Source organism: Nyctibius grandis, chromosome 1 (assembly GCF_013368605.1).
Source record: "Nyctibius grandis isolate bNycGra1 chromosome 1, bNycGra1.pri, whole genome shotgun sequence".
Classification (NCBI taxonomy): Eukaryota; Metazoa; Chordata; class Aves; order Nyctibiiformes; family Nyctibiidae; genus Nyctibius; species Nyctibius grandis.
In genome coordinates, this window is record NC_090658.1 from 11,133,796 (window position 1) to 11,161,662 (window position 27,867).

At 39.5% G+C, this 27,867-nt stretch overlaps 1 protein-coding gene across 1 annotated transcript; it reads right to left on the reverse strand.

Moving 5' to 3' along the window:
* Positions 1 to 1,570: 1,570 nt before the first annotated feature.
* On the reverse strand, positions 1,571 to 13,611 carry MDH1 (malate dehydrogenase 1). The gene is given in 10 exon segments (XM_068425358.1): positions 1,571 to 2,135; positions 2,138 to 2,207; positions 2,577 to 2,666; positions 2,883 to 2,996; positions 4,580 to 4,756; positions 4,889 to 5,011; positions 6,388 to 6,563; positions 7,545 to 7,641; positions 7,963 to 8,061; positions 13,456 to 13,611. Coding segments are annotated over 10 exon segments (1,002 nt in total). The 5' UTR covers positions 13,459 to 13,611; the 3' UTR covers positions 1,571 to 2,082.
* Positions 13,612 to 27,867: the final 14,256 nt, after the last annotated feature.

Genomic DNA, 27,867 nt, shown 5'->3' on the forward strand with positions numbered 1-27,867 from the left:
TATGGCACAAAATATACTGCACACCAGCAGGATGTATCATATTTATGGTTTTCAGGCACAGATGTGTGTTCATTCCTTTACTTAGCCTGTAGCCTTTTTAAACTGAGTAACAGTGTGCACTGTAGCTATCTCCTGTAACATTCACTGTAAACGCATTGTCTTAAAATAAGCTTAGCATGGTAATTACAGAATTAATTCCTTTGATCCCTGGGTTCATGTTGAAAAGAGATTTACTGACTTTGTATGGAACACCAGCAGGCAGTCATCACCCTGGAAGCTTTCCTCACTTCCCTCCTTTCTCCAGAAGTTCCCAAACTGTTGTGAAAATCAGACATAGGAAATTTTCTTATCATTTCTCCACGGCTAAACTCCAAGGGGTTTAGAGGAATGAGAAAAACAATGAAAAAATACAGTGTATATTATTCTTGTCTATTCCTAAGGCTGCATGAATGCCTAAGTTCTTGCAACAGCTACTTCATAAACATTCAAGGCACTCACTTACTGTGCCCTGTCTCTAGCTGGCCTGTGCTGCAGCAATTTCCATTTTCTGAAATGCTTGGTTTGTCTCCCAACTATTTAGGTATAGTAAGTCTTTGCTGCATTACTGTCACAGTACTTATTTTTAAGGATAAGCTTATCGATGTTTGCTGATTTATTTTATATTCTGGTTGATAAATCATGAAAGAAACCATTCAATTTGCTTAGAATTCAGTTTAAGTTTTGGGGTTTTGGGTTTGTGCTTTTTTTTTTTTTGTGTCAAAACAGTTTTACTTCTTGAATCCTTCTTTAAGGACAGCAAACCAAAAAAAGGGAAATGACTCCAGATATAACAGACCCAAGATTTACTTTAGTACAAGGCAGAAACACTTATATTGGAACAGGGCAGACAATAACTTAGCACTGACATGGTGCTAAGTGGGAAAAATCCCATTATTGTGAGAGTTTGCACTCTGCAAACAGGGCGGGAAGTATTTAAGGAGCTTAGAAAACAAACAGAACACGTAGTACATCTAAGAAAATCCCAGAACAACAAACCTAGTCTAAATCCCTTATGTCTGTGCAAGGTGGGTTACTACAGTAGGAACAAAGTAGGAATTTAAGAGAAGAGTTACAGCAACATTCACCTGTGTGTTTGCAAAGGAATAATTATAGTACAATATATTTGAAATAGCTTCCTGAAGTTAAAATGTTTGTAGGCTGCACTAGGAAAATTCTCAAGCAAGTATATTAGACTCACTTGGTCTTAACCAAGTGCATCCTTGACTCCTGGGACAAAAGGCTTTGAACCTACAATCAAATTAGTACTGAGCTACAGTACCAACTCTGCTTTTGAACTGTAGCGCTGGAATACAAATCTGCCTTTAGGCTTTTGTGTCTGATGTTGACATAAAGCAGTTTTGCCTGGGAAAGACAAATGGAAGTGCTAGTCATCAATAAGGCTTCTTAAAACTAGTTTCCCTCACATCCTTAAAATAGGCCTTCAGGGATTTTTTTTTGTGTCGTACTATCAAATTCTGCTAGTTACGTAACTAAAACATGCAAATAAAGTGCAACAGACTACTCTTAGCCGTTATATGATTAATCATCTTTTAATATTTCTATTGACAAACATTGTAAGCATAACCAGAGTGAACAGTATATACTTGGAGTATGTCCAGTGACAGACTTGAGTCACTGAACTACTGGTTCAAGGAGAACTACTGGCATTCTAATTTCATTCTCAGTTGAGCCATAGGATGCTGAAGTGATCACGAACTAGGACATGTTCCAATAGTGCCAAAATTCTAACCAAAACTCAGATTGTGCGTTAGTAGCCAAGGCAAACAATTTATTCTGTATCATACACAGAAAGCAACTAGTATTGAACAGACAAAGTTGGTCAACAAATTAGTTTTACTTCTTTAATAATCTTTTTTGCTAATAACTCAATAGGCACAACAGTACCAATAAGCATATGAACTTTAAAATGCACAATTGCCACAAGACAGTTGACTTGAATACAGTAATAGTGTTTGGTAGCAGACTTAGAGACGACTTTAGATTCTTCCACTCTTAATGATTTTGTATTTCCTCATCACCTAGTCATGCACTGGAAAGGAATTCCACAGCAGTCTCCTTCTCTTCAGTTAACTCCTAGCAGTCAGATCCATCTTCTCACGAGAAAAATCATTAATAGGAAGACCCTCAACAAACTTCCAAGTCTTGTCCTGTTTGAAAACAACAAAAAGCCCCTCCATATGAGAACAAGCTTCATTCAGTCTGCGTGAAGGAACACTTTGCAGTGTAAGAAACAAAGTTTATGGGCTTAAAAAACACATCAGACAGAAGTTAATTTTGTTTTCAGATAAATAATACAACCAGCACCAGCTAGTCATGTAAGATTCTACTTTTCTATCAGTACTTATTTGACAAACTACTACAAATGGTGAATATTGGTCCTGTGTGTGAAAGACTGCTAAAATCTCCGTGCCCCAGCAACTGCAGTCCCATACTAAAAGCACAGCTGTTAACTAGCTCATATGACAGTTCAAGTAGGTCTTGCAGAAGATACTTAGATTTAAATACAGTCTAGTTACCTTGATCACAACAGGGAATGAATATAGCAAGTCTTCAGGAACACCATAAGAATTGCCATCAGAAATTACTCCCATAGAAACAAACTCCCCCTGAAAACAGAAGAGAAAGGGATAAATAAATTTTTCACTTCTAGAAGCAAGCAAAATTTTAATTTCCAATATACTGCATCTCCTATGACACACTTCATTCCAGGAAAAGACAGATTCTTCCCGCTCTTGAACACACGTACACACTTGAGGTCAAAGACACTGGCATGTAATCAAAGCACTAGGCAAACAAGCACTTACTCAAGACCAACATCTTACCGCTGGAGTGCCAAACCAGATGTCCCTCACATGATCACAGATAGCTTTGGCAGCTGACATCGCACTGGACAGCTTCCTAGCCTTAATAACGGCTGCTCCACGTTGCTGAACAGTCTGCAATTAAGAAAATACCCTAAATTGTAAGGCAGCAAAATCTTGGCTTGGTCTAAACACTGTTAGTAAACGCCATAAGGGAAAACTGCCTTACAAACATTACTTAACTTCATCAGTCAAGATACAGTTATATCACTACATGAACATGGCATAACAATCCAGAAATACAATCTAGAAGAGTTTTGCCAAGACAACAACATAATGGAATATTTCAGAGGCTGGCTTATTTCTTAGTGTCTGTTTTACAGCTAGCAGCCCACTAACTTCTTTCACACCAATCAGATGTTTCAAGCTTTTACCACCAGGAGACTTCATGTACGTCAACAGTAACAGATGTCTCAGAGAAACACTGGGAATTAAGGGTTTTGCTGAATACCAACGTGAACTACTTGCTGGTCTCAATCCTACCATATTTAATGCATAACATTGATTTAATTTCTGAAGATAGCTGAACCTACCTCCTTATAGTCAAGTGTATATTTAGAAATTTTTTACTTAAGAATTGCATTTCTTGGAATTAGAATAGCTTCTTAAACCTTACTTTTTTTTTCTTATTAATAAGTTTTGGTAAAGCTGTATGCCAACGAGATCCCAGTCTAGAAAGTAGCAATTATGAAATCTCCTTATCTAGGCAAGGCATTCTAGCATAGACCAGCATTATAATGTACCCAGAAGGCCAAACCAGTATTCTGCTTTGGCCACGTAAGATACAGCAGCATCAAGGACAAGGACAGGTTTCTGCTTACACTCTGGCTCACGCACTTTGGTTGCCAGTATACAATCATTTATTCCGTAGCAACAAGCATGAACTGGAATAAGCTATATCCAAAAACAAGACAGGAGAGAGCATGGTCGTGTGACAAAACACATCCTCAGTCCCAAGCTAAAGATGTCTTGGCTAAGATACGGTACCTGGCTGTCAGCATGCCAGTAACATGGCAATACCAAGCAAAGTGCCGCTACTTGAAGTCACATTCACCAAGGGCTTTAGGTAATCCTTGTTTCACTTTATATTGCATTTAGGTAGCCTGTGCTCTTGATCAATTAATACCATTATTTTGTTTTACTGCCCTACATTATTATTAATTACTACCCTACATTAAAACATTTGCAGGTGTTTTCTAGATTTTTCAGATTACTGTTCAGAAACACTGCCGATGAGGCCACAGATTTAGATTTGGAAAGCGTGTGCGTGCGCGCATGCACATACATGTGCAGGGGAAGGGCTGCTGGGCTTTTTTTGGTGGGTGGGGAGAAGCAAATGAAAGATCATCTTACAAAGCAGCCCAAAAAAATCACCATAGTGAACTGTCAATGGCACCTGTGTGCCAGATGAATTGCACCTATGATCAAAATTATTTTTGTTGCATCATTTTAGTACTCCAAATGGCTTTTTCTTACGTAAGTTTCATAATGCCTTAAGTTTTTCAAAAACAAATAACTGATAAAGACAAGCTATCTGAAGATGACTTATTCTAGTGAGAGAAGAATAGCTGCTTCAGTCAGTCAGTCATTTACATAGTTTCCAATTTTTACATGACGTTAGAAGAAAACATAAGCACAGAATGACCCCAAGATCTTACCAGGATAAAGTCTCCCTTCAGCCAGCTGTCATCTTTTATGGCTTCATAAACTCCAACTTCCTTTCCTTTCACATTCACCTTCGCGTGGTTAACATCTGGATATTGAGTGGAGGAGTGGTTGCCCCAGATGATGACATTCTTCACATCATTAGCAGTCACACCAAGTTTCATAGCAATCTAATTGGAAATTAAAGATGTCCATTGTATTAACTTCAGCCTCTCAATTCACAGGCTGCTTTGAAAGCATTGCTTTGTTTGTATTTACCAGAGAGGACAGAAAGCATTCTACTTTGAATAGGCTCTTTTTACCTGAGATTTAGCTCTGTTGTGATCCAAACGAGTTAGGCAGCTGAAGTTTTCCTTTGGTATTGATGGGGCTGACTTTGATGCAATCAGGCAGTTAGTATTTGCTGGATTTCCAACTACCACAACCTAAAAGCGAAAAAGGGGAAGGGGAATGTGGAAAGATGAAGCAGCTGTTTCTGCAAAACAGCTCCCTCAAGTGAAATACATAGCTTAACTTCTTGATAGTTTCTTTGAAGGCAAAGCCTTCTAAATCTCTTTGTTGTCTTCAACAAGTTTTTTTTATATGTGCGTCGTTCATAGTCACTGTATCTTTTATAACTGCACAGAAAAATATTTTCTAGCTAGGTATCTTCTTTATAATTTGACATTCAAATGTGAAAGAGAACAAGACTTCTAGGCAGATCTGCACACTGACCCACAGCCTACCTTCAAACCCCATGCTTCTAGAGACAGGGAAAGCACAATACATACACACTAGTTGGGCCACAGTGAATCCACCATCACCTTTTAAATGGTTCCTAGACTGGCTGACACTGCTTTATATAATTGCTTTATAACTAAGAAAGCCAAAACAGTTACTTATCTCAATGATCATAGGCAGTTAGACGTAAAATATTGCCTGAACTTAGATCAATTTATTACTATGGAAAACTGATTGTTATTCATCCTTCATCTACTAATGTGCCTCAAATGATTAACGTCAAGCTCCATATACTCTCAATCACGCAAGCTAATCTGCAACCCTCCCTTTGTATTTTGCCTTTTGAAAGTGAGTTCAGTAAATTTTCCATTACTATGCAATAATTCTATTGATAGTTTTTATTCCAACTGTATAAAGAAGCAAACAAGTCTTTAGAAGCAGTAGGAAGTTGATCAGCAGAGGAAGTAGACATTAAAAAGTCAGTTACAAAGCACAGTCGGAGTCTGGGTCTGAGATTAAGAGCAGTAGGAGAGCAGCCACATGATCCCATTAACCGTGCTGAAGGAATCTGAGAGAGAACAATTAAAGCCTCCAATGCTCCAAAGACCAAGATGCAAACAACCCAAATAAAGCAGATTTTTTTGTGCAACTGTAATTCCACATTGATACTGAAGTTAAGGGTCATTATGTTAAAGCCACAGATGGATATGAAGTAGGCAGCTGCATGTAGATAATTTAGTCCTCCCAGGAAGAGACAGAACGAGCAGAAGACTGCTTTTTATTTTTTTATATAGTTGGTTTTGGTTTTTTTTTAGAATTGCTGGTAACCAGTTCAGAGTATGTGTGGACTACAGCAATACAATGTAAGACTTACCTTTTCAACAAACAAATTAAGGACTAAATCATCTACCTATTTAACATACTGTATCTCATCTAACCTTGACTATGGTATATTTTCCAGGGCTTAAGGAAAGACATGCCTGCACTGAATAGGCTCCTGCTTGCACAGTATCATTCTACAATGTATTTTGACCTCTACATAACTCAGAGTTCACTTTTTAAACTCAGTTTCTATATTCACCTTGACAGTCTTTTTGGCATACTTGTCCAAGGCCGCACCCTGAGACTTGAAAATTTTCACGTTTGCTTTGAGTAAATCCTTCCTCTCCATGCCCTCTCTCCTTGGCATGGAGCCAACCAGAATTGCTATGTCAAGGTCTTTGAATGCAACTTCTTCTTTGTCTGTTGAAATGACCTCTAAAAAAAGGAAATGGAGGGAGGAAAAAAAGATCTAAGTAAGATAAATACTCATGGCAAAGTGTTAATGAGAATATGCTTTGGTTCATAAACAGTATATAATCTGATCTGACACCACCACTACCTTCCCCTTCCAAAAATACAACTATAGTCATTTGGCCCTAACTCCACAGACCAGAAACTGTTTACTGGGAAGTATTTATACACAAATATTTATCTAAAGCTTTGGACATAAATTCTGAGAACACAGGAGAAACTTAAGTCAAAAGACACGTTTCATATGTCTCTCTCTAAATATATATACATATGTATATATACATATTATACACAGGTATGCATATATGCTGTTCTTAACTTTTACAAAAAAATTCTTAGTGGCAAGTATCAACACAAATGAAGTTTCCCTCTCCCTTTAACAATTCAAACTGAAGAAGGTTTGATTTGTACAAGAGCTGGTAGCTACACATTTTTAATGTACTGTAATAATTACAGTAGCATCTACTGGCTCCCTTTCTTGTGGTTGTTTAATTTATCAGAACTTAACTTGTTTGCATGAGTTATGAGTGATTTTTCAATTTCTGTCTTTATGCAGAAGGTATTTCTAAAGGTGAATTTTTTTTACTTAGTAAAGGCATATAAGCATATCAAAAGATTCATTGTTATTTTACCACTAGGCCAGAATACAATGCATAAATGCACAAGTATCTGACAATTTGTTGCACAATGCTGACAACCCAGGATTAGATGATATAAACCAAAATCCAGGTATCTGCACAGTCAATTCTTTACACAAAACTCATTTGATGACGTTCTTCCTAGATTACAGCTTAAGTTAAATTAAATTATCTTCTACAAAATATAAAACTAAGAAAGAATAATCTAATATTTTCTTCTGCTTAACTTCCTGCCAGCTACAGGAACTCAAACTCAGTAGCTGTACTAGAACATCTTGTAGTTACAAGAAAAATTTCTTTTGACCACCTCTCAGCAGGGGTAGAGCACAGTCCTGCAGCTCCATCACGACACCTTCCAATACCGTCATCATGGGGGTGATATCCAGCAGCACAAGAACAAGAGGCTGTAAAGAAAGAAATGGTTTAATGCAAGTTGCACATAATCTGTTTTGAAAATGAATTTGTCTTGTTATCTGCTAGAAACTCCTATCTTGTGCAAGACTTAAAATCCATTTACAGAAAACTGAAAAACTTCAGCATGACCAACAACTGATAGCTTGCATAACAGAGAAGGACTCAATTTTCACTACTTAAAGAGTAAATTACTTGCGTGTTGGTAAACCATTCCACCTACAAGAAAACAAGTCTCAGGGACTGCAGTTCTGACATTAGCTTCTTCATTAACTGTGCAGCAGAGACAAGTGATAATTTAGTGTAAGAGTTACCTGGTCTTTGCCGAAGACATCTCCCTTGGCAATGCTGTAGAGCAGCGAGTAAGCAATCTGCCCGGCAGCTCCAGTCACCAGGACTCTGATAGTTTCACCCTGCAAGAAAGTTACGGAGACTTACCCACAGCTACACAGTGCAGGCTCACACCATCCGAAAACAGTAAAAATTAACAGTTACTACAGAAATAAAGTTATGATTATTTGACCTGGATGAAAGCATGTGCCTAAACGTGGATCAGGGCCAGCTCCTGCGATCATACTTCTGTTCTGCTGGAACCACCAGCAACTTCTCTACTTGCTTTTACAGAAACAGACCACACTTACAAAAATATCCCTATGAATTGTTCCTGGAAAAGCTTCCAAAATGCCAGGAATGACAATCTATTTGAAAAACTCTGTATTCCTTTTAACAATGCTGCCTTTTTAGCATAAGGTCTTACATGTACCCACTCATTAGATTACCCATTCATACTTCACACTTACTACAGAAGTTTTATGAGCTGCCACACTTCACCAGTTTTCAGATTCTTTCAATTTTAAGGGTTTTTTCCATTAAGCATTTTGACCTCTTACTTGCAACCAGACTTATTGAATGCCAGAAACCAAGGAATCTAGTGGACTTAAAACTACTGCCTCCCTAAACTGTTATGCAGCAATTTAATAAATCCACAGACAAAAGCTACATTATGGACAAATACAGACACTAATATCCATAATACAACTGTCCATTGTCAAACTGACCCTAAACTCCAAAAGACTGGGAGAAGACTGCCAACACACTGCTATATTGCAAATAGTGAAAAAAAATGGCTTACCCTACAGCAAAAGTCCATTTCATTAAGCAGAACCAGGACTTGAGGAACTCCAGAGGTTATTTAATATTGAAAAGCGAAAACATGCCAAAGGACATTCATAATCCAATATTTTGCAAGCCTGTTTTTTATATCTCCCTTTTCCCTAGAGGCAATAAGGCTGAGGCAGATTGTGCTAGAACAGGAACAAGCAGGCTCCGACCAGGCTGCTGGAATCCCATACCCACTTTTTCAAATAATTAAAAGACGATCATTTGAATTATGGACAAAACATCTCCCACATTCAATTATGTCTGAAGTGATTTAATTGCATACTGGGCTACATCACAAAAAGTGTAGCTTGCAGAGCAAAGGCGGGCATTTTGCTTAGCGCTGGTGGTTGCAGCTGGCATACCGAGTCCAGTTTTGGGACTCTGAGTTTTACAGGGTTGTTGAAAAACTAAGGAAGGTCCAGGCAAGCATTACTCAGATGGCTGGGGCCCAGAGTTCGTGTCCTACAAGATTAGGCTGAGGGAGCTGAGCGCAGACTGGAAAGGTAGAGGGCAAGGGGTGATCTAACAGCAGCCTACTACTACTTCGAGAAAGGTTACAAAAACAACGCTGCCAAACACCTCTCAGTAGTGGCAGATGGCAGAACATGGGGCAACAGCAACAAATTAAGAGAAAAATTCTTGATCAGAGTGGTACTACTGCACTGGAACACAGTAACCAGAGAGTCTGTGCAACCTTCATCCTTAGCGGTTTTCAAGACCCAAATGAAAAAACACGTATGTCCTGATTTAGCAGTGGCAAAAGCCTTGCTATCAGGCAGGACTGGACAACCTCCAGACTCAGAGCAAGAAAGAGGTCAGACTGGATGACCTCTAGAGATCCTTTCCAACCAACATTCCTGTAATTGATATTTATAGGAAAACCATTTTGGGATTTGAGTGTATTCTTTCTGCAGAAGTGACCAGCCAAGCACAGTTGCATCAAGCTAGCACTAGATAACTATAAAAATGAGGCCACCTACTCCATTTAACCAACATACTAGATAAAATGAGAGCATAAGTGATGAAGTTAAACTACTGAACTCGCAGATTTAGACCTCAACATAATTTTGCCTTCATTATGGGAATGATTCTTTAAATATTTGGTTCAACGGCTACTGGTTATAGTGTTGAACTGCATTATTTTCTTTTGAACCAGTCCTACTGTGAGTCTCATCCCTCAAACCTTGTCAAAACTCCATGAGGAGGGGGAAAGAGAGCAGACAATTGATTATTGCTGTTTTAAATCTCAAAACTAGTTTTGGTACACTGTTCTTGAGTAGGGAAGTTGTACCGTCCAAATGTACCATAATGTCGCTGAATGATGATGGGCAGCACAGATTAAGATGCATATTAATTTTAAAGCCAACCTTTTTAAGGAGAATCTACATTTTATTTATGTAAAGGGAACAATTAACACTCTTTTAAGGCAGCTAATCATATTAGTTAGGAAAAGAAGTACTGGAAAATTACTGTGCTGCAAAACTTTGGCCTGGTAAAACCCCGTATCAGCAGCATATAAAGAGTGATCCCGTGCTAAGCATGCTACTCCAGAACTCACACAGATAACTGCAGAACACACTTTCTTTGAATTACATGGTTATCTGAAATCAATTGTGAATTGATTTCTGACTTTCCAGTGAATGGAACAAAGATTTTAAGAAGTTAGGCTCTTTCTCCTTTGCAACTTGTGAGCCAGTCTAAAGTAGTGTTAGAAAAGGGGGGAAAGTCAACGAGAATTTTTTCCACTCTATGCACTTTATATGATAATCTAATTTAAATATAAAAAAGTCAATCTACCCACTAGCATTACAGTGAGTATTTAGCGTAACAGGAGAGGGAAGGAGTGGAAGATAAAAAGGCGAGATGTAGGACTATTTTATCTTTTTTTTTTTTTTTTTTTTTACTAAGACAGACTTAACATTTAGCCTTGTTCAAAAAAAATCCTTCAGTTATGACTCAGCTCCACACTCTCAAAAAAATTATGTTTGTTTACTACCATCCTTCCTGTTCTCCCACCATTTTGGGCTGGAGGAGGGAGGAAGAAACAGAAGCTAAAATAAAGTGAGGAGTACTGCCTACTTCTTTTTTTTCCTCTCCAAGCCTTCAGTATATTGGATTCACATACAAACTTTCCCTGAACCCCCCTGTCCTTGCACCAATTGTGAGCAACTAGTATCAAAGAAATTTTCATGCTCTTTCTTGATTCCAGGAGCTGGATTAACAAGCCAAAAATGTTGTGCTTCTTACAAAATATAGTTAACTCTCCCTGGAAAACTGATACCACATATAAAAATTGGTATCATTGAGCATCTGAGGCTACTTTTGGAGGCTGGATGTTTAGAGAAATGAGTAGCTCCCAATGGATGTTGTAAACTCCACACATTCATGTTCAGGCACTTTAATCCGTGACTTGGCTCCTGCACTGGGCTTCGATAAGAATACTTTCACGCTGTGGTAGCTACAGAGGTGACCTTTACTCACTCTCAGGTATACAAGAGCTAGAGGACAAATTAAACGACATCTAACTGAGCTATTTAGTTTCAAAGCCTTCCCCACTTCACATACAGTCGATGTATAATTAAAAAGTTTTAGGAAACTGAAAGAGTACTAAAGGTAACAATAAAAAGGAAGAAAAAACAAAGTGAACATTGCATCCCCAGATACCCTTCTCCCTCTAATTCAGCAAACATGTAGAATTTCTCCCCCCTCCTAAACTAATACAGATAAAAGTAAAGCTTCCAAGATCAAATGAGGAAGCTGTGGGCTTAACACCCTACCCCCACACACACTTTGGCTTAAGAACTCAAGTGCCTAAATTATCTCTGTGATTACTGCTGATACTAACAGCCCTAAAACACTAGCGCCATACATGAAAACAGCACTACACTGCAAAACTGATTCAGGAGGTTACAAAGGTAAGTAAAATATGAAATAACCCACAATCTATCAAATGTAGTAACAAGAAAATCTATGTCCTGTCTACCCAAGTGATGGACTTTGCATTACTAATTGCAGTTATAAGAGACCTCTATAAACATTATTACTGATAACTGTCTGTAAAATATCAACCTAATATTATTCCTGAATATTATTGCCAACTAAGCTATCCCACCTTGCTTGACAAGAATGCTTTAAGCATTAAATTAAACTGTATCTTCCCAAAAGTCTAAAGCCTGCTTAACAAACTTTCTCTTTGCTCTTCCCTCTTCAAAGCAGAGTTTCAGTAATAATAAATGTATTTGGAAGTGTGGTAGAAAGTATCGACAAGACAGCTGTGCACTTCAGCAACCCCAGCAGCGCTGTGGTTCATAGACTGAATTCCAAAGGAACTCTTTCCTTACGAAATGACCTTGAGACAGGTGCCCTTAAAAACTTTTTCCATTTCATTTAGCTAATAGCAGTTGAATCAACAGACACATGATTTTGTTTCAGAAGTTTAAAGCCTTTGCCCAACACCCAGTGCATAATTAGAATAGTGAAAGTAAGATAAAAACCAGTGACATTCTAAAAAGTCTGGGCATCAAAAGGAAGTTTCAAATAGCAGTTCTCCTGGAGACTAGCAAATTCATGGCAGCCAATGTTCTGAAAGCTCAAGTACAAACTAAAACTTGCTGCCTTGTGGTCACTCCTGGAATCCATATTTTGAAGAGAAATAAGTGGAGAATTAGGATGCGTAAGGTTTAAGGATTTCAGTATTTTTTAAGCATATGGCTGAAATAATAAGGCATGTTTCAGAGCACACAAGCATCTTTTCTATAGCAAAGTACCAAAAGAAAAGGTTTGAATAACAGCGTGTAAAGTCTAGAAAAACACAGAGATTATTATAAAGGAAAGCAAGGTCTCTGTCCAAGTTTGCATGTGTGCATATATATATATATATATTTGCCACAGAAAAGCAAAGCACTCCAGTTCACCTGTGTAACCTCAGGACAAAACTAGGACTCCTTGACAATCTGGAGAAGCGACACAAATAGCTGGATTTCTGACAGCAAGCAGGGATGAAACGAGAGAGGAAAACGTTTTACAGCCATTTCCCCTTGAGCTAACACAGAATCGCACCCCAAACCTTTCACATCTCATGAAATTAAGGAGCAGGCGTTCCCATCTTCTCGATGTCGCCAACCACGGGGCTCAGCGAGGCGCCGGCTTTAGGGAAAAGGCGCGATTGAACCGCTGAAGGGCCAGCACCAGGCCAGGCAGGTTCGCTCCGCCCCGCCGGGGTGACCCCAGCGGGACCACAAGCTGACCTAGCCCGCACGCCAGCAAAGAGGAGGCTGAGACGATGCTAGGCCGGCATTGCAGGGGCCCACACCGACCCTCATGTCCCCGGGCTGGAAGAAGGTCACCCCGGCGAGGCCTCTGTGGGGGCTGGGGGAGCGCTGGGCCGCCGCCAGGCCCGTTTCCTCCCGGGTGCCAAGAGCACCTTCAGGTCACCTCCCGGGGCCTTGCGGAGGCGCCGCGGGCAGCCCGGCAGCAGGGGCCGCCCGGAGAGGAGCGGGGGGGAGCCGGCGCCATTTCGCAGCTACCTCCGCCTGACGTGAGCCCCCTGCCCCAACCGCCCCGGCTCGGGGGGCGCAGCCCGCCGTCACCCCCGCCCCAACCGCCGCCTAAAAGGATCGCCCCCCGGTACAGAGAGCGGTACCGACCATGGCTGAGAGGAGCGGCGGGCCCGGCAGCCTCGAGGTCACCTCTACAGCGCGATTGCCGTCGCGACAGCAGGGCGCTGAGGTACCGCGGAGGGGAGGGACGCGCCCGCCCCGCGCGGCCGCCTGGGGACTGTAGTCACGGCTGCCGCCGCCCCGCGCGGCTCAGGGCTTTGTGAGAACTACAACTCCCAGCGTGCCTCGGGGCACGCACGCCTCGCCCCCCGGACGCTATTGGCGGCGTGGCAGCGGTGACCCGCCCCCCCCTTGCCCCATTCATTGAAGCACGGAGCGGCGGCCCGAGAGCAGCTCTGCTGAGAGCCGATAGGGGACAGCAGGAGGCTCCCTTCGTTACGCATGCGCGCGTGGGCGAGGAGGGCCCGGGGGCTGCGGCAGCGCGGGTATTCGTTTGCGCATGCGCTAGGCGGATTGCGCGGTTTATACTCAGGTGCGGGCAGAGAGGCGCATGCGCGCGGGAGGAGACACCGGCTGGGGACGCCGAGCGCCGCAGGAGTGCGTGGCTGCTGCGCGTGCGCAGGTGGCGGTGCTTCAGTGGTTGCTAGGTGACGGGGGGCGCGGGAAGCGGCGCGCGGGCGGGCGCGGTCCTGGCACTGGCGGCGGTGGCGGCAGCGCTCCCCGCCGCCCTTCTTCCCCACCCCCCCGCCTCTTCGGAGTGCTCGGTGGGTTCGGCTGCGCGGCCTGGCCGTGCCCTTCCCTGAGGTGGGCATCCCGGCTGGGCCGGGCCGCTTCCGGGCGCTACCTGCAGGCTCCCGCCCCCCTGCCCGTCACCTCAGTGAGGCGGGCGGGGTGGGGGGGCGCAGGCAGGGAGCTCCTCTCCTCAGTCCAAGCCCCGGGCGCGGTGAGGGCGGGCAGAGCCTTCCCTTTGCTTTCTCCGCGCCGCAGCTTCTTGCCCGGCTTTCCCTCAGGCCCGGCCTCTTCCTGGGAAGTTGCCTGCGAGCACCCGCACGTCCCGGGAGCCCAAAGCCGCTGCCCTCGGGTGCTGCTTCTTGCTCCCGTGTGGGCTCCGGGGTTCTTTCCTCGCTTCCTCCCTCCCTGCTGCCAGTGGCTCCTTTCGTTCGGCCCTTCAGAAGGTGCAAAGCTATACTTCGGCTTTACAATATCCTGAGCTTGTGCTTGGCCGTTTCCTTTTATTTACTTGCAGTGGGGAAAACTGAGAGCTTACCTGTGGTATTCTGCTCTTAAAACAGCGTGACTACACGGGTGATCTGTTGTACAAAAATAAAACTATTCATTTAGTTGTATTTTAGATTGTTGACTGAAGTGAACTCTTTCGGTCTGTGCCTAAAGTGAGGCTGATACTGGCATAAGTGCTTCAGCAAAAAACAGGTTCTTAAACTGTGTTGTGCTATAAAAGAGAGTCTTGGATGGCACAGTTGATTATTTTTTTCCTCAGATCCTGACAGGGTTCCTTTTTGGACAGATTCTGTAATTTAGTTAAGTCTTCAGTGAAGTCTCACTTGTCTGAATATTTTTCTGCAGGATTAGTTTTAAATCTTACTCTAGTCCTTATAGTCGATTGTATTTTATGTTTTTTTAACAATCTAAACAGCGTGTACACTTATGCAATTTCTTCTGCAGTCCTCAGACGGAAATAAGAAGTTGCTCCCTTAGGGCAGTGGGTGTAAAACGTAAATATTTATGCTTGTCGTGCAAAGTGTTCTCATTTTAGCGAGTCTTGTTGCTAATCGTGCTCATGCCACGACTCAAAACTTCCTGTGGTTTGAACAAGTCTTCAGCTGAACCTCTGACAGCTTCTGCAGTATGGAAAACTGCAGTGTCAGAGTTGAGAACGTACAGTCATACTTAGTTTATTTTAAACGTCAAACTGTACTGATTTATATCCGTTCATAACTGTACAGTTTTAATATGAGTGAAGATTGTACCTAAGTGCCCTTCTGGGGATGAATTTGAAAGCCAAATAGCTGCAAGCAAAGCTGAGGTCTGGCTTGCTGTGAAATGTAGAGAAGCTTGGTAAGTAGAAGGGAGCTTGTTTTCCAGTCAGATTATTCCAGAGTGTCCTGAAATGCTTTAGCTTAGTGCCTAACCCTTTTCTCACCCAGACGTTGTACAGACTTAATTAACACTATTTAAGATTATTTAAGATTTAAATGTACCCAAAACCTGATGTGGACCCACGTAAGGTAATTTCCACTCAGCATAATTGGTTCAATTTAATTTGATTTCTTATCAACTTTCAGCTAAAGTAATGTTAGCATGCTGTAAACTGATTTTGTGTGTTAACAGAGCAGATTGTATTGGTTTAGTGGATTTCAGTTAAGCTAATCAAACTTTGTTCTGTAGGTAAGGCTCCATTTTCATTCTCGCTCGTTTTTTGCCCAAGCTTGTGCTTCTTGTATTATTTGTCGTTGAAGATAACGTGTCTTGTGTTGAAAGTGCTTTGTAATGAATATAGTTGCAAAGCCATGTGTAAATGCTTTTGTCAGAGACATATATATCAGTTTATTTTAAATCTGTTCCCAGTATAATTAGTCCGAGATAGAGTTAAAGTGGTTTAAGACAGTCTGCACTGTCTTTTGTGCTGATTTAACTAAAGATACCTTAAAGTTTTGCCTTTTATGATTGTGGTGTAATTTTTAAAGTCAAATTAGTGAAACTTAACAATTCTGCTAGTTCCTTCTTACTTGGCTTAAATCTTGTTTCTACTTGTTAAGCTTTAATACCTTCCAAGGAAAATGTACAAAAATAAATGGGAGATGCTTTTGTCTCCCCATCTGGTTTTTACAAGTCCTTTTCCTGGTGTTTATTAGTTTTTAAAATATATCCTTTGCTTCTGCATAGAAACCTTTCTGGTGGTGTAGAAAATGTTGGTTGGTAGTGTTTCTCGTGCTGTTAAATCATGCCACTGTCTTCAGACTGTTGTCACTGCAGGAATCTATGAACACACAGTATTTGAGTTTCTGCAACCCAGTCTTCCAAATCTGTGCTCTTTATCTTCAAGAAGTGCGGTGTATTTGACTTATTTTTGCTCATCTATTCGTCTTACCACCTTTTCAGGGTTTTGGATATTTTCATTCTAAATTTAGTGCTGTTTTTTTCTGTCAGCTTTGTCACAGTCTTCAGATTTCCTCCAGTTTGTTATTGTCTCATAATTTTCTTGCCAATTTTGCATCTTCTGTTGCCAATATTTTTTTGAGATCATAAGGTGTTGGTATAATTTTTTAATATTCTTTAATGCTTCCCCCATGTTTTATTAATATGTGTCTTTTGTGTAGTGCTTTAAGCCAAAGAGCTGCATAAACGGAAACATTACATGCAAAAGAAGTAATGAAAATTTAGTGTTCATGTGGACTGGGCTCTCAGCTAATTCTTGAAATACATTTTACAGTTTTTGCACTCAAAAAACATTGAATTACTTGGAAATTGGTGTAATTAAACAACATACTCAATACTCAAAATGTTTTAATCTCCATTTTGCGGGGATTAAGTATTATTTTTCAAGGCAACTAGTAGTTTAAAGGGTAGTCTGCCAGAATTCTCACTTAATTTTTTTTATATTTTAAAACGAATTATTCTCTGTTAACAGCTGGCTGTGTTCTTTAACTGTACTTTGGATGGAGTTTTCTTTTTCTTCATTGCCATCTATAGAAATTGATGATTTTTTTGGGTAAGTTTTTACACTTAATTTTCAATTATTTGTGAAGTTATCTCTATTGTCTCTGTGTATAATACAGTTTTTCTTCTATGTCATGCATTTACTTAGGATTTTTAATACAAAAACATCTCTTGTACCAAAGTCTGTGTGATGTAATTAATGTTTAAAATGTTTGACTATGTAAAAAAATTTAACTTTATAACAGCCGGTTGCAATCCTAGAAATAATAGTAGACTTGTAACAGTTTTGGAAGCCTCTTCTGGGTTATGATCCAAGGGAATAATAATAAGGAATTTTTCAAAAATAAAGTATTAAAAAGAATACTGAAATAGCATTAAGAGGATCAAAAGCTATTTTTAAAAGTATGTGAGAAATCTGTAATAGAGCTTAAAAATTATAAAGATGTAGATATAAGCAAGAACAATTAAAATCTTAGTTTAGAAAATGGAGATACATTTTTATTAAGAATTTATGTTTTTATACATGATATATTTTTTGTATTCCTAGTGTTAATGTCCAAAACTAATTTTTCACTGTTCGTTTCTAAACTTCAGTTATATGATACTGCATAGGTCCTAAATGGTATGAAGAAACTTGTGTATCTAGAAATTCTGTTTATAACTGATTTTTTTTTTTTTTTTCTGTGATTCAGAAAACTTTCTTTCATAAAGAGAAATTTTACCTTCTATGGAACTGGTTTCATTTTATCCCGTGGCTTAATTTTTACTTCTTAATAGTTTAGTTGGGTTTTTACATAATTAGAGGTAATTAATCATTCATTAACTGCTTATGCAACCTTTAGTATGTTTTTAATAGGTAGACAGGATGCCATAAAACATTCTGTACTCATGTGCCTACTGACAATGAAGGGACACAAATGATGTATAGTATGCTTGTAATATGTATTAGTAATCTTTATGAACTATTCATGAGCCAAGTCTTAATAAAAATTGTGACCAGAATGTTCTTTTTTCTTTCTTATTTCTAAGCAGGTTAATAGTACAAACACCTGTTGTGCTTTTGCCAGAGGACACTGTGACATTTAAGGCCTCCTTTGCTGTCTGTGCGTAGGTAGATCTCAGGTGCTTGGTCTGATGCTCGTAGGCCTCCCAGTGCCTGGAGTGCCGTTCAGGTGTTGCAGGGCTCCATCACTGACTAGGGGTTGTGGTAACACAGTGGCTTGATAGTAGCAACCCCATTGTAGACAAAACTGAGAGATTCTGGAAGATCTATTATCGTCTACCATCTGTGAACCATATTTGGAGGATTTTCTTCTCACATTTCTTAGAAGTACAGGGCATAAAGAATGCCTGTTAAAAAAAACCAAACCAACCAAAATGCATGCACGTGCACGTGCACACACACACACACACACGCAAAGACAGACTTGGGTGTACTGGCTGTAAATTCAGCAAAGTTGATCTCTGAATTATTACAAAGAGAACAGAAGAATTTTATTCCTGGTGTATGAGAACAGCCTTACTGGATTCTCTTTGACTTGAACACAATCTGTCTTTTTCTTGGTTGAACAGATACTTTGTGACAACAATATGTGGATTTTCTACTCACTAATGTCAGTGTGTGGATGAGGTTGATTGTGACTTGCAACTTCTGAGAGAATTAGGTACTTCTTCCCATGGTAGATGAACTGAGGTGGTAGAGGTTTTTGCAAACCCTTGGGAGATGGGAAACGGAAAAAGGGGAGGAGTAAAAGCATCCTTTGCAAATAGGAGAATGGCATGTGTATGACAGAAAGTGCATTTCTATATTTGCTGTCTGGCTGTTCTGCTAAGCGGGTTTCCAGACTATAGAACCTGAAGGTACCTTTGTGATGAAAACTGCCAGTCTGTAGTCTAGACATTGTGGATTCAATTAGTTAACTATTTGAAACACTTGCATTAAAATACATCTAAAGACACCTTTTTCCATGCAGGCTATATAAAACTAATAAAGCAGTTTCCTTTGGGAAATGTGACTTCCCAATTAAAATGCAACAGGAATAATGTTAGATTAGGGATTCATGTAAAAAGAATGTCACCTATGCATTGATCACAAGAAATGGTACATTTCCTTGGTTTGTTTGATTTTTGGAGTGTTATGAAATGGTTGTATTGATAAGGTGAGTTTCCAAGGCATGTGCATTGCATTGCTTCTTTTTGAGAAATTTGAGTGAAGATTGTACCAGCCTGTTTTAATATGTTCCTGTTCAGTAGAACTAGGAAGTTAATGCATTATCTGTAAGCATATGAGTAATTGAAAATCTGCTTTTTTTATGAATATCTAAAAATTATCTCGCTATTGTGCAATAGCTGCTTCTTTCTGTTTCCTCTTGTTTTATAAAACCTAGTAAAAGTGTTGATGTGTTTTAAACCCAATCAGAAGAGGCAGGTTGGTATTCTAAGGAAGAAATGACCTGAGTAACAATTCAAGTTCTACAAAATCAAACCTTGTAATCTTCAAGTTAATTCATTACAACAATTTATTAAAAAAAAAAAAAAATATCCCAAACCCAAAACCTAGACTTAAACTTTAAGCTGGTGTCCTTGTAAGTTTTTTAAAATGAAGTAAGCATTTAGTCAAGTGGCAAAACAGCTTCTATTAAAATAAATGTTTGCTTTTTCTCTTAAATGACTTTTGCACTTGTTCTTGATAACCTGATAATCAAGGAATGATTTTTGATATGAGAAGTTACAAGCCATAATGATTACTTTCTGTTTTTTTAGACTCAGTGCAGACACATGAATCCATCTGCTTCCTTTATCCACCCTTTCCATGTCAGAATGACTGATGCGTGCTCTTCCATGCCAAACCTGTTGCATAATTACAAGTGCTGTTCTCATTAAGGTTATTTCTGTGAATTATGATCACACAGTTTGCTTAAAATATTTCAGCTTGTTTTACAATATCCATTTGTATTTGCTTCTCTGTTTTCACAGAACTAAGTTGTTAACAGTTGCCATTATACAAATTGACTTTTTCTCCCTTTTTTTTTTTTCCCAAGTATTGAATGATATTTTAAAGGAAATATCAATAGAAATATCTGGGGAGGGAGAATGATGTCTTATGATGTTGACCTTTTGAAGTTAATTGTTTAAAAACTAACTTTTTACGGAAGGAAAATACTGATAAATTTTTGTCTTAATGACATTGTTCATATATGTCACATAATTTTAAAAAACATTAATTTATCAGTAATAAGCTTAAGAGCAAACTAAACACTTTGTTTCCTGTATGGAGATTTTTCTGCTGCTTCACAGGTTTATTTTGGTATCTGTCTGGCTTTTGGAAACCTAATCCAAATTGATTTTTAAGCAGCAGCAGAGTCTATGGATGGCTTTAGTGTTGCTTATAGTATTGTCCATACCCAGTGGTTTTACTGACCCTTGAGGAAAGGAAGAAGAAAGTGTATTTATTCATTCTGCTCACATAAATACAAGTACTCAATTTCTGCACATGCTTGTGTTCAATCAGTTGCATACTGTAAGGCTAAACTATCCCCATCTCTTAATAAAAGCATAGGCCCATGAATTCAGCTGCGTGGAGTCTATTGTCCATACCCATGCTACGTAACTTTGAGTTTCCTGCAGCTCCAAAACATGCATACATATGTTTTTGTTGTTTTTTCAGTTCAGAATGTTGACAAGGGTTGTGTTGGAACCCATGAGAATGGTTTTCTTATAGCATGAGACTGAGGTTTAATGTTTAAAACTTTTGGACATGTAATGAAGGCATTTAGAGTTGTCTTATCTGGCTGAGATGGTGTTGAGGAATTACCTCATTTGAACTCACAGTAGTCATACTGTCTGAAGCAGCATTCCAAGCCATTTTGAGGGGAATTGGCAGGCTTCCTTTAGAAGAGAGCCAAAGAGTGAGTCTGCTTGTGCCCAGTATGAATGATAAGGGAACCATGGCCATGGAACAAAATCAGGAGCATGACCACTTATATTGCGAACACAAATGATGGAAAAGACAGTATCTGTGTCTTTGGATGAAGGAAGCTTCTCCATGAAGTAATCAAGCAAAGGGAATAATGATTATAGTTAGTCTTTTTCTGGTTTGTATCTAGAATGATACAACTATGCCTTCTTGTTAGGTTTAATTTGCAGTCTGCCCTTACCTGTGTTGAGTAACCATGGTAATGCACTAACAAACGTATGGTGAAAAGGTTGGATCTTAATTGGATAAAAGCCTTTTGAATATTTTGAGTCCTATTGGAAAGGTGTTACTTTTGACTATATAATAGAATATATACTTTTAATATAGGCAAAACCACGTACATTTATTTCATGACAGGTAATCCCATTTATTTACACTAATGGGCCAGATACTGTTAGTTGCCCGCTGTCTGACTTAGGAGAATATAAAGTATTGCTATGAAATGGCCTTTTCCTTTTACGGCTGTCTGACATCCAGGGTCTAGCCTCAGTGTTGTTAGTGAAGGGAGCTAGAAATACACCACAGTTAAATTATGGGTTTGAATCTCCAGGTGGTGCTTGAATTCATGGTTGAAGACTGTAGAAATTAATTTTGCTAAAGCAAGAAACAACAGGACATTAAGCTACTATGCCAGCTTTAGATGTATGCTTCAAAAATTTTTTGCTGCTCAGCATTATTCAGTAATCTTTAACTCAAATTGCAGGAAATATTTGAAATTCCATTCTAACAATATCCAACAGAGAATATTAAAGAAGCATTAAATTTCAAATGCCTGAGGGAAAATGTTCTCTTGCTACACCGTGGGCATTTGGATCTCACTAGTATATGCAGTATTATAGTCTAATATTATGCTTTACTTGGTCTAAAATGAAAGCCCAATTTTAATTCTATCTCCAAAAACTTGGCATACTGCAGTGAAAAATAATTTATTTGAATGTTGTTTTTTAATACATTGCAACTAAGTTTAAAGCTCCCTCATATAAGACTCCCACTATGGCTTTTTGTAATCTGACTCTTTCATTAAAACTTCAAATGTACTCCCAAAGACTTATCTCTGTTCTTTCATTGCTAATTTACAAGTTATAAGATCCCAAAGTTACCACAAAAGTGTTTTTTCTTCTATGGAATTTTTCTCTTAAGACAGAACTTTAGAGTATCTTTGTAAATATATGAAACATCGAAACAGAGGATGAATACATTCTTAAGAAACAGGTAATATGCAAATACAAAATGAGGTTTAATGATATATTTACACAATTCTGGTCTGGTTAATTTGGCAACCCATTAGTGAACTTAACTCAAAAAAGTGCTGATTAAACCTTTATGTTTTTATAACCGATATATGCCACACTTGATAGCAAAGCTATTTTAGAAGTGAGTCCCCCAGCTTAGAAGATTCTGGGGAAAGAGCAGAAGAGTATTTCTAAAAGGTTTAGAAAATCTCTAGCACGAATGTATTTCTTACCATATGATGAAGTATCTCTGTATTTGGCAGAGGAAGGGCAAATGGTATGTCTCTGTTGGAAAAGTAAGATCTACAGTCTTTAGAGAAATAGTAGGGTTTTTTTCCTCCTGTAGCTGACTTTTTTCCTGTTTGCACTTTTGACTGATGTGGACAGAGTAGCGTCCAGGAAAATGTCGATGTTGTGATAAGTCATACCTGCTTAGCGTTTCACGAGAAGCAGGTTTTTTAACAATAGCGGGCCAGTTGTCTGTGAAATTGGACCATTGTGACTTGAGTGACAAATCAGATTGGGAGGGAACGTAATTTAAAGACTTAAAAACTGCAGAGAGATTTCGATAGAACAGCATGCTCCAAATGGTTTAAGATGCATAATAAATGCAATTTAATCATAGAATCATAGAATGGTTTGGGTTGGAAGGGACCTTAAAGATCATCTAGTTCCAACCCCCGTGCCACAGGCAGGGACACCTTTCCACTAGACCAGGTTGCTCAAAGCCTCATCCAGTCTGGCCTTAAACACTGCCGGGGAGGGGGCAGCCACAGCTTCTCTGGGCAACCTGTTCCAGTGTCTCACTACCCTCACAGTAAAGAATTTCTTCCTAATATCTAATCTAAATCTCCCCTCTTTCAGTTTAAAACCATTCCCCCTTGCCCTGTCACTACTTGCCCATGTAAAAAGCCCCTCTCCCGCTTTCCTGTAGGCCCCTTAATGAATGGTTTTGTCTTTCATCATGTGGATATCAGGACTATGAGTATAGGTATACATGTATATTAAGCATGCATTAACCTATTTGTACAACGTAGCCATGTGGGACATAAGTTAGTGAAATTTCATTAACAGTATCATTAGTTTAACTGCAATGCTAGACTCAGTTCTTGCCAAATTAATGTCACTGATTTCTGTAATGAAAGCTGGTGGAATATCACAGCCCTAATGCAAGATCTGCTGTCACTGCTGGGAATTCCATTGTAGTACTTCTGGACACCAGCTTGCCTGCTGAGGGCCACTCATGGGCTCTGAATTACCACATACCTTTTAATGGGAGCTGAGGCCTATTGAAGGTTGATAGGCTGACTGTTTTTCTATTGTAGCTGGTCTCAGGCAGTTGTATCCAAACTTCTGAGCAAGTGGAGTGAGACGCTATCTTGCAGATGCAGTTGTCATTGTATAAAGTCTGAGAGAGAATCATCCATTTGAATGCACGTTTTAGAAGGCAAGAGTATCCACCTCGGGGCAAGAACACCGTCTTGCTATGTAATTTTTGGACAGAAATGGCCACTCTTAAGAAATGTGCTTTTAAAGAATATTTGGCATATTTGGAGGACAATTAGGTGATTTTGTAAATGTTGAGCCTGTCTTGAGAAATGGAAGGCTTGTAAAATGCGTTAGAAATATATGTTGAAAGAGTAAGTCTATATGGACTTCAAAATCGGTCTTACATGGCTTTATTTCCAATTTTATTGTCATAAAAATTTTGTGTAATTATATTTCTTTGATAATGGTTATATTAAGTGACTGTTCTTTAAATAATAGTATAAAGAAGAACAGAAACAAATGTAAAGCTTAATGTGCTATTGTACAAAGCTATTTCCACTCTTTCTTACCTGAGCTGTGTGTTTAAGTAGATGCTTCCCAGTCCATTGTTTTGCCAGTTTTTGTTCTGATAACTTGACTAGATGCAGTGAATGTAATGCAGTGAGTACTAATGAGTCGCCTACTGCTTTTATCATAGAATTATAGAATGGTTTGGGTTGGAAGGGGCCTTTAAAGATTGTCTAGTCCAATCCCCCTGCTGGGGGGGAGGGCGGCACATCTTCCTTTAGATAAACTTGCTCAAAGCCCCATCCAGCCTGACCTTCAGCACTTCCAGGGAGGGGGCATCAACAACTTCTCCAGGCAACCTGTTCCAGTTTCTTACCCCCCTCATAGTAAATAATTTCTTCCTTATATCTAATCTAAATCTACCCTCTTTCAGATTAAAGTCACTACAGGCCCTCGTGTAAAAGGTCTGTCCCCGTCTTTCTTATAAGCCCCGGTTAAGTATTAAAAGGCCGCAATAAAGTCTTCCTGGAACCTTCTGTTCTCCAGGCTAAACAACCCCAACTCTCTCAGCCTTTCTTAATAGGAGAAGTGTTCCAGCCCTCTGATCTTCTTTGTAGCACTTCTCTGGACCACCTCTAACAGATCCATGTCTTTCCTGTATTGGGGACCCCGGAGCTGGATGCAGTACTCCAGGTGGGGTGTCGCCAGAGCAGGTAGAGGAAGAGGATCACCTGCCTCACCCTGCTGGCCACACTTCTTTTTATGCAGCCCAAGATACAATTGGCTTTCTGGGCTCCACGTGCGCATTGTCGACTTACATCTGACTTTTCATCTACTGATATCCCCAAGTCCTTCCCCGCAGGTCTGCTCGCAGTACATTGATTCCCCAGTCTGTACTGATACTGGTGGTTGCCCCAGCCCAGGTGCAGGATCTTGCACTTGGCCTTGTTGAACTTCATGAGGTTCACATTGGCCTGCTTCTCAAACCTGTCGAGGTCCCTCTGGATGGCATCCCGTCCCTCGGGCGTGTCAACTGCACCACTCAGCTTGGGTCATCTGCAGACATGCTGAGGGTTCACTCAATCCCACTATGTCATTAATAAAGATATTGATCAGTACTGGTCCCAAAACAGACACCTGAGGGATACCGTTTGTTACTGATCTCCATTTGGACATTGAGGTGTTGACTGCAGCTTTTTGGATGTGGCCATCCAGCCAATTCCTTATCCATAGAATGGTCCATCCATCAAATCCATATCTCTCCAATTTAGAGGCAAAGATGTTGTGTGAGACCGTGTCAAAGGCCTTAGAGAAGTCAGGGTAGATGACATCGGTTGCTCTTCCCGTGTCCACCAGCACAGTCACTCTATCGTAGAAGGCCACCAGATTTGTCAGGCACAATTTGCTCTTTGTGAAGCCATGTTGGCTGTCTCTCACCACTTCCTTGCCATCCATATGCCTTGACAGCTTCCAGGAGGGTCTTTTCCATGATCTTGGAGGGCACAAGGTGAGGCTGTCACACAAAGCAGAATGGTGAATAGGCACCTCCTGTTACAATCTATATACGTCATTACATGTGAGGAAGCAGGCATGTTTTTTAAGTGTTGGTAATTTTTAGATATTGAAAGAGTTCCTTTGTAAATGTAATTAATACATTCAAATTGAAACAAAATTCTTAATGATGTAACGTCAGCGAATGAGGTGCAGCTTGTGACAGAATTTATGTGAAAGCTCAGAATGTTCATTGAACACTCTGCTGGCAAAGTCCCCTATCTGTTAGGAGTGCTGTTAACTTCATTAATGTTTCAGCTGGCTGTAAAAGTCTCTTCCTGTGGAATTCAGTGTAAGATTGGTACTGGAAAATTCATAACACAGTGCCATTCTTGTGTTAAAATACAAAATTCAGACAGATAATGAAACAGTGGCATTGGTGGCAGTTTCATTTGAGTAAATACTTAGGTAGTAAGCAGACCTCACTCCTCAGGGGGCTATTTGATTTCGGAATAACTTGATTACTTGACATTTCATCAAAGGGCAAATTAAATATTTAGATTTCATAAAGATCTAGCTGGACTAGCTTCTTTGGCATCTGTCGGTGATGATGTTTTACTTTATCACCTTTCTTCTTTTGCTAGAGGTTTTGTTTTGTTTTCTGGGTAGAATTTTTTATATGTGATATTAGGAAATACCCTAAGTGGCTTTTTCTGTCTCTCTGCTTTGCAATATATCAAGTTGTATCCCTATTCAGTACATGACTTAATAAATTAACTGCACTGCTGTCATGCTTGTTTTCTGAATCTGATTGGCAAAACTATGCAACACATTCAGTTGTAGTGCATAGCTGAACTTTGCTGTGGCGATCATTAAATTATGCACAATGTGCAAGTGGTTGAACATTCCATAAAAAGCAGCCTATAAAATACGCCGCCTATAACATCAGTGAATGCCAACTTTGGCATCAGTGTTCTTAAAATATGTGCTGTGCTGACATTGTCAGTCACTCTGAATTCAAGGACATGAGAGTGCAGATGTTGCATAAAGCTGCAGGAGTGGCATACCTGTGAAGATGCTGCTGCTTGATTTTCAGAAGATGGCATGCTGTGCATTTTAAAACTCCCTAGTCATGGATGAACTGCAGTAAACGTCATTTTGTAATTGAGGCCGTCTATGTTAGTTATTCTATGTTTATTTCTAACTTAATTTTTCAAAAATCTTTTTGCTGGGAGCAAAGAAATGTTATTATCATGAAAGGAAATAATGCACTATTTGCTGAATGGGGCAAGTAAGCAGAAGAATGAAAATTCTGCATCTTTTTCTCATGTATATAATAATTGTCATCTATTTCGTGGATTAGTGTGAAGATTATGCTGTTGGCCTTCTGCTTAAAAGTAAAGCAATAATGATAATGGTGCCAATATTGCTGCTTCCCTTAACATATGAAGGTGGATGAAAAGGAAGCATCACACAGAAATGTAACAGCAGCCCTGACTTTAATTTGAGCAAGCCCAACTCAGACAAAGATTTGGGGAAAAGAAATACACAGATGAAAGTGAGAAGACCCTTAATATTATATCAGCCATAAAAAACCCCACATTTGTAAAATAATGGGTTGTGTAAAATATAGAAATTACTTTACTCTGCTTTGTCCAGCAGAAGTCATTTACTCGTTTTGTTTTGCACTGCCAATGTGGAAGATTAAACTTGTGTAGATGAGTTAATTTAACTGTATCTTTTACAACTGTGGACATGGAAAGAGACAAATGTTGCAGCCAACTAGAATGGTCAGTCACAGCTCTTATGTGAGAGAAGATCTTTCCAAATTGCTCACAATTAATGCATTTTTAAACAATGTCCTTAATAAGTGATAAATCCTGGATGCAAGGTTTAAAAAAAAAAGGGAAATACGATCTTTGTGGTTGAAATCATACTCCAAAATTTGTAAACTATAACAATTTTTTTGGCATACATGGAATTACAGAATTACAAACACAAGGTCAGAGGCTTCAACCAGTTATTGATGCCCAAGTTTACATAAAGGAGTTGAAATGTGTAATTTAAGTGTTGCAGTCTTACTGTCACAAAAGGTTAGTTTGATTTTCATGGCAAAAGCTGACTTATAACATACTCACAGTAGTGGGTAATTGCTATATTTGATTTTTTAATTATTTTTTAATTATTATTGTAATTTTTTTCCGTTTTCTTGAAACCCTGCAAAAGCAAGAAATTTGCCAGTGATTGGCTGATGTTCTAAAGGCATCCTTGCGTGGCCATCTGCAGAATTATTCTCAAGTAATAAGTTGTTTGCGCAGTACCATTATTCCCATTATATTGCCATTT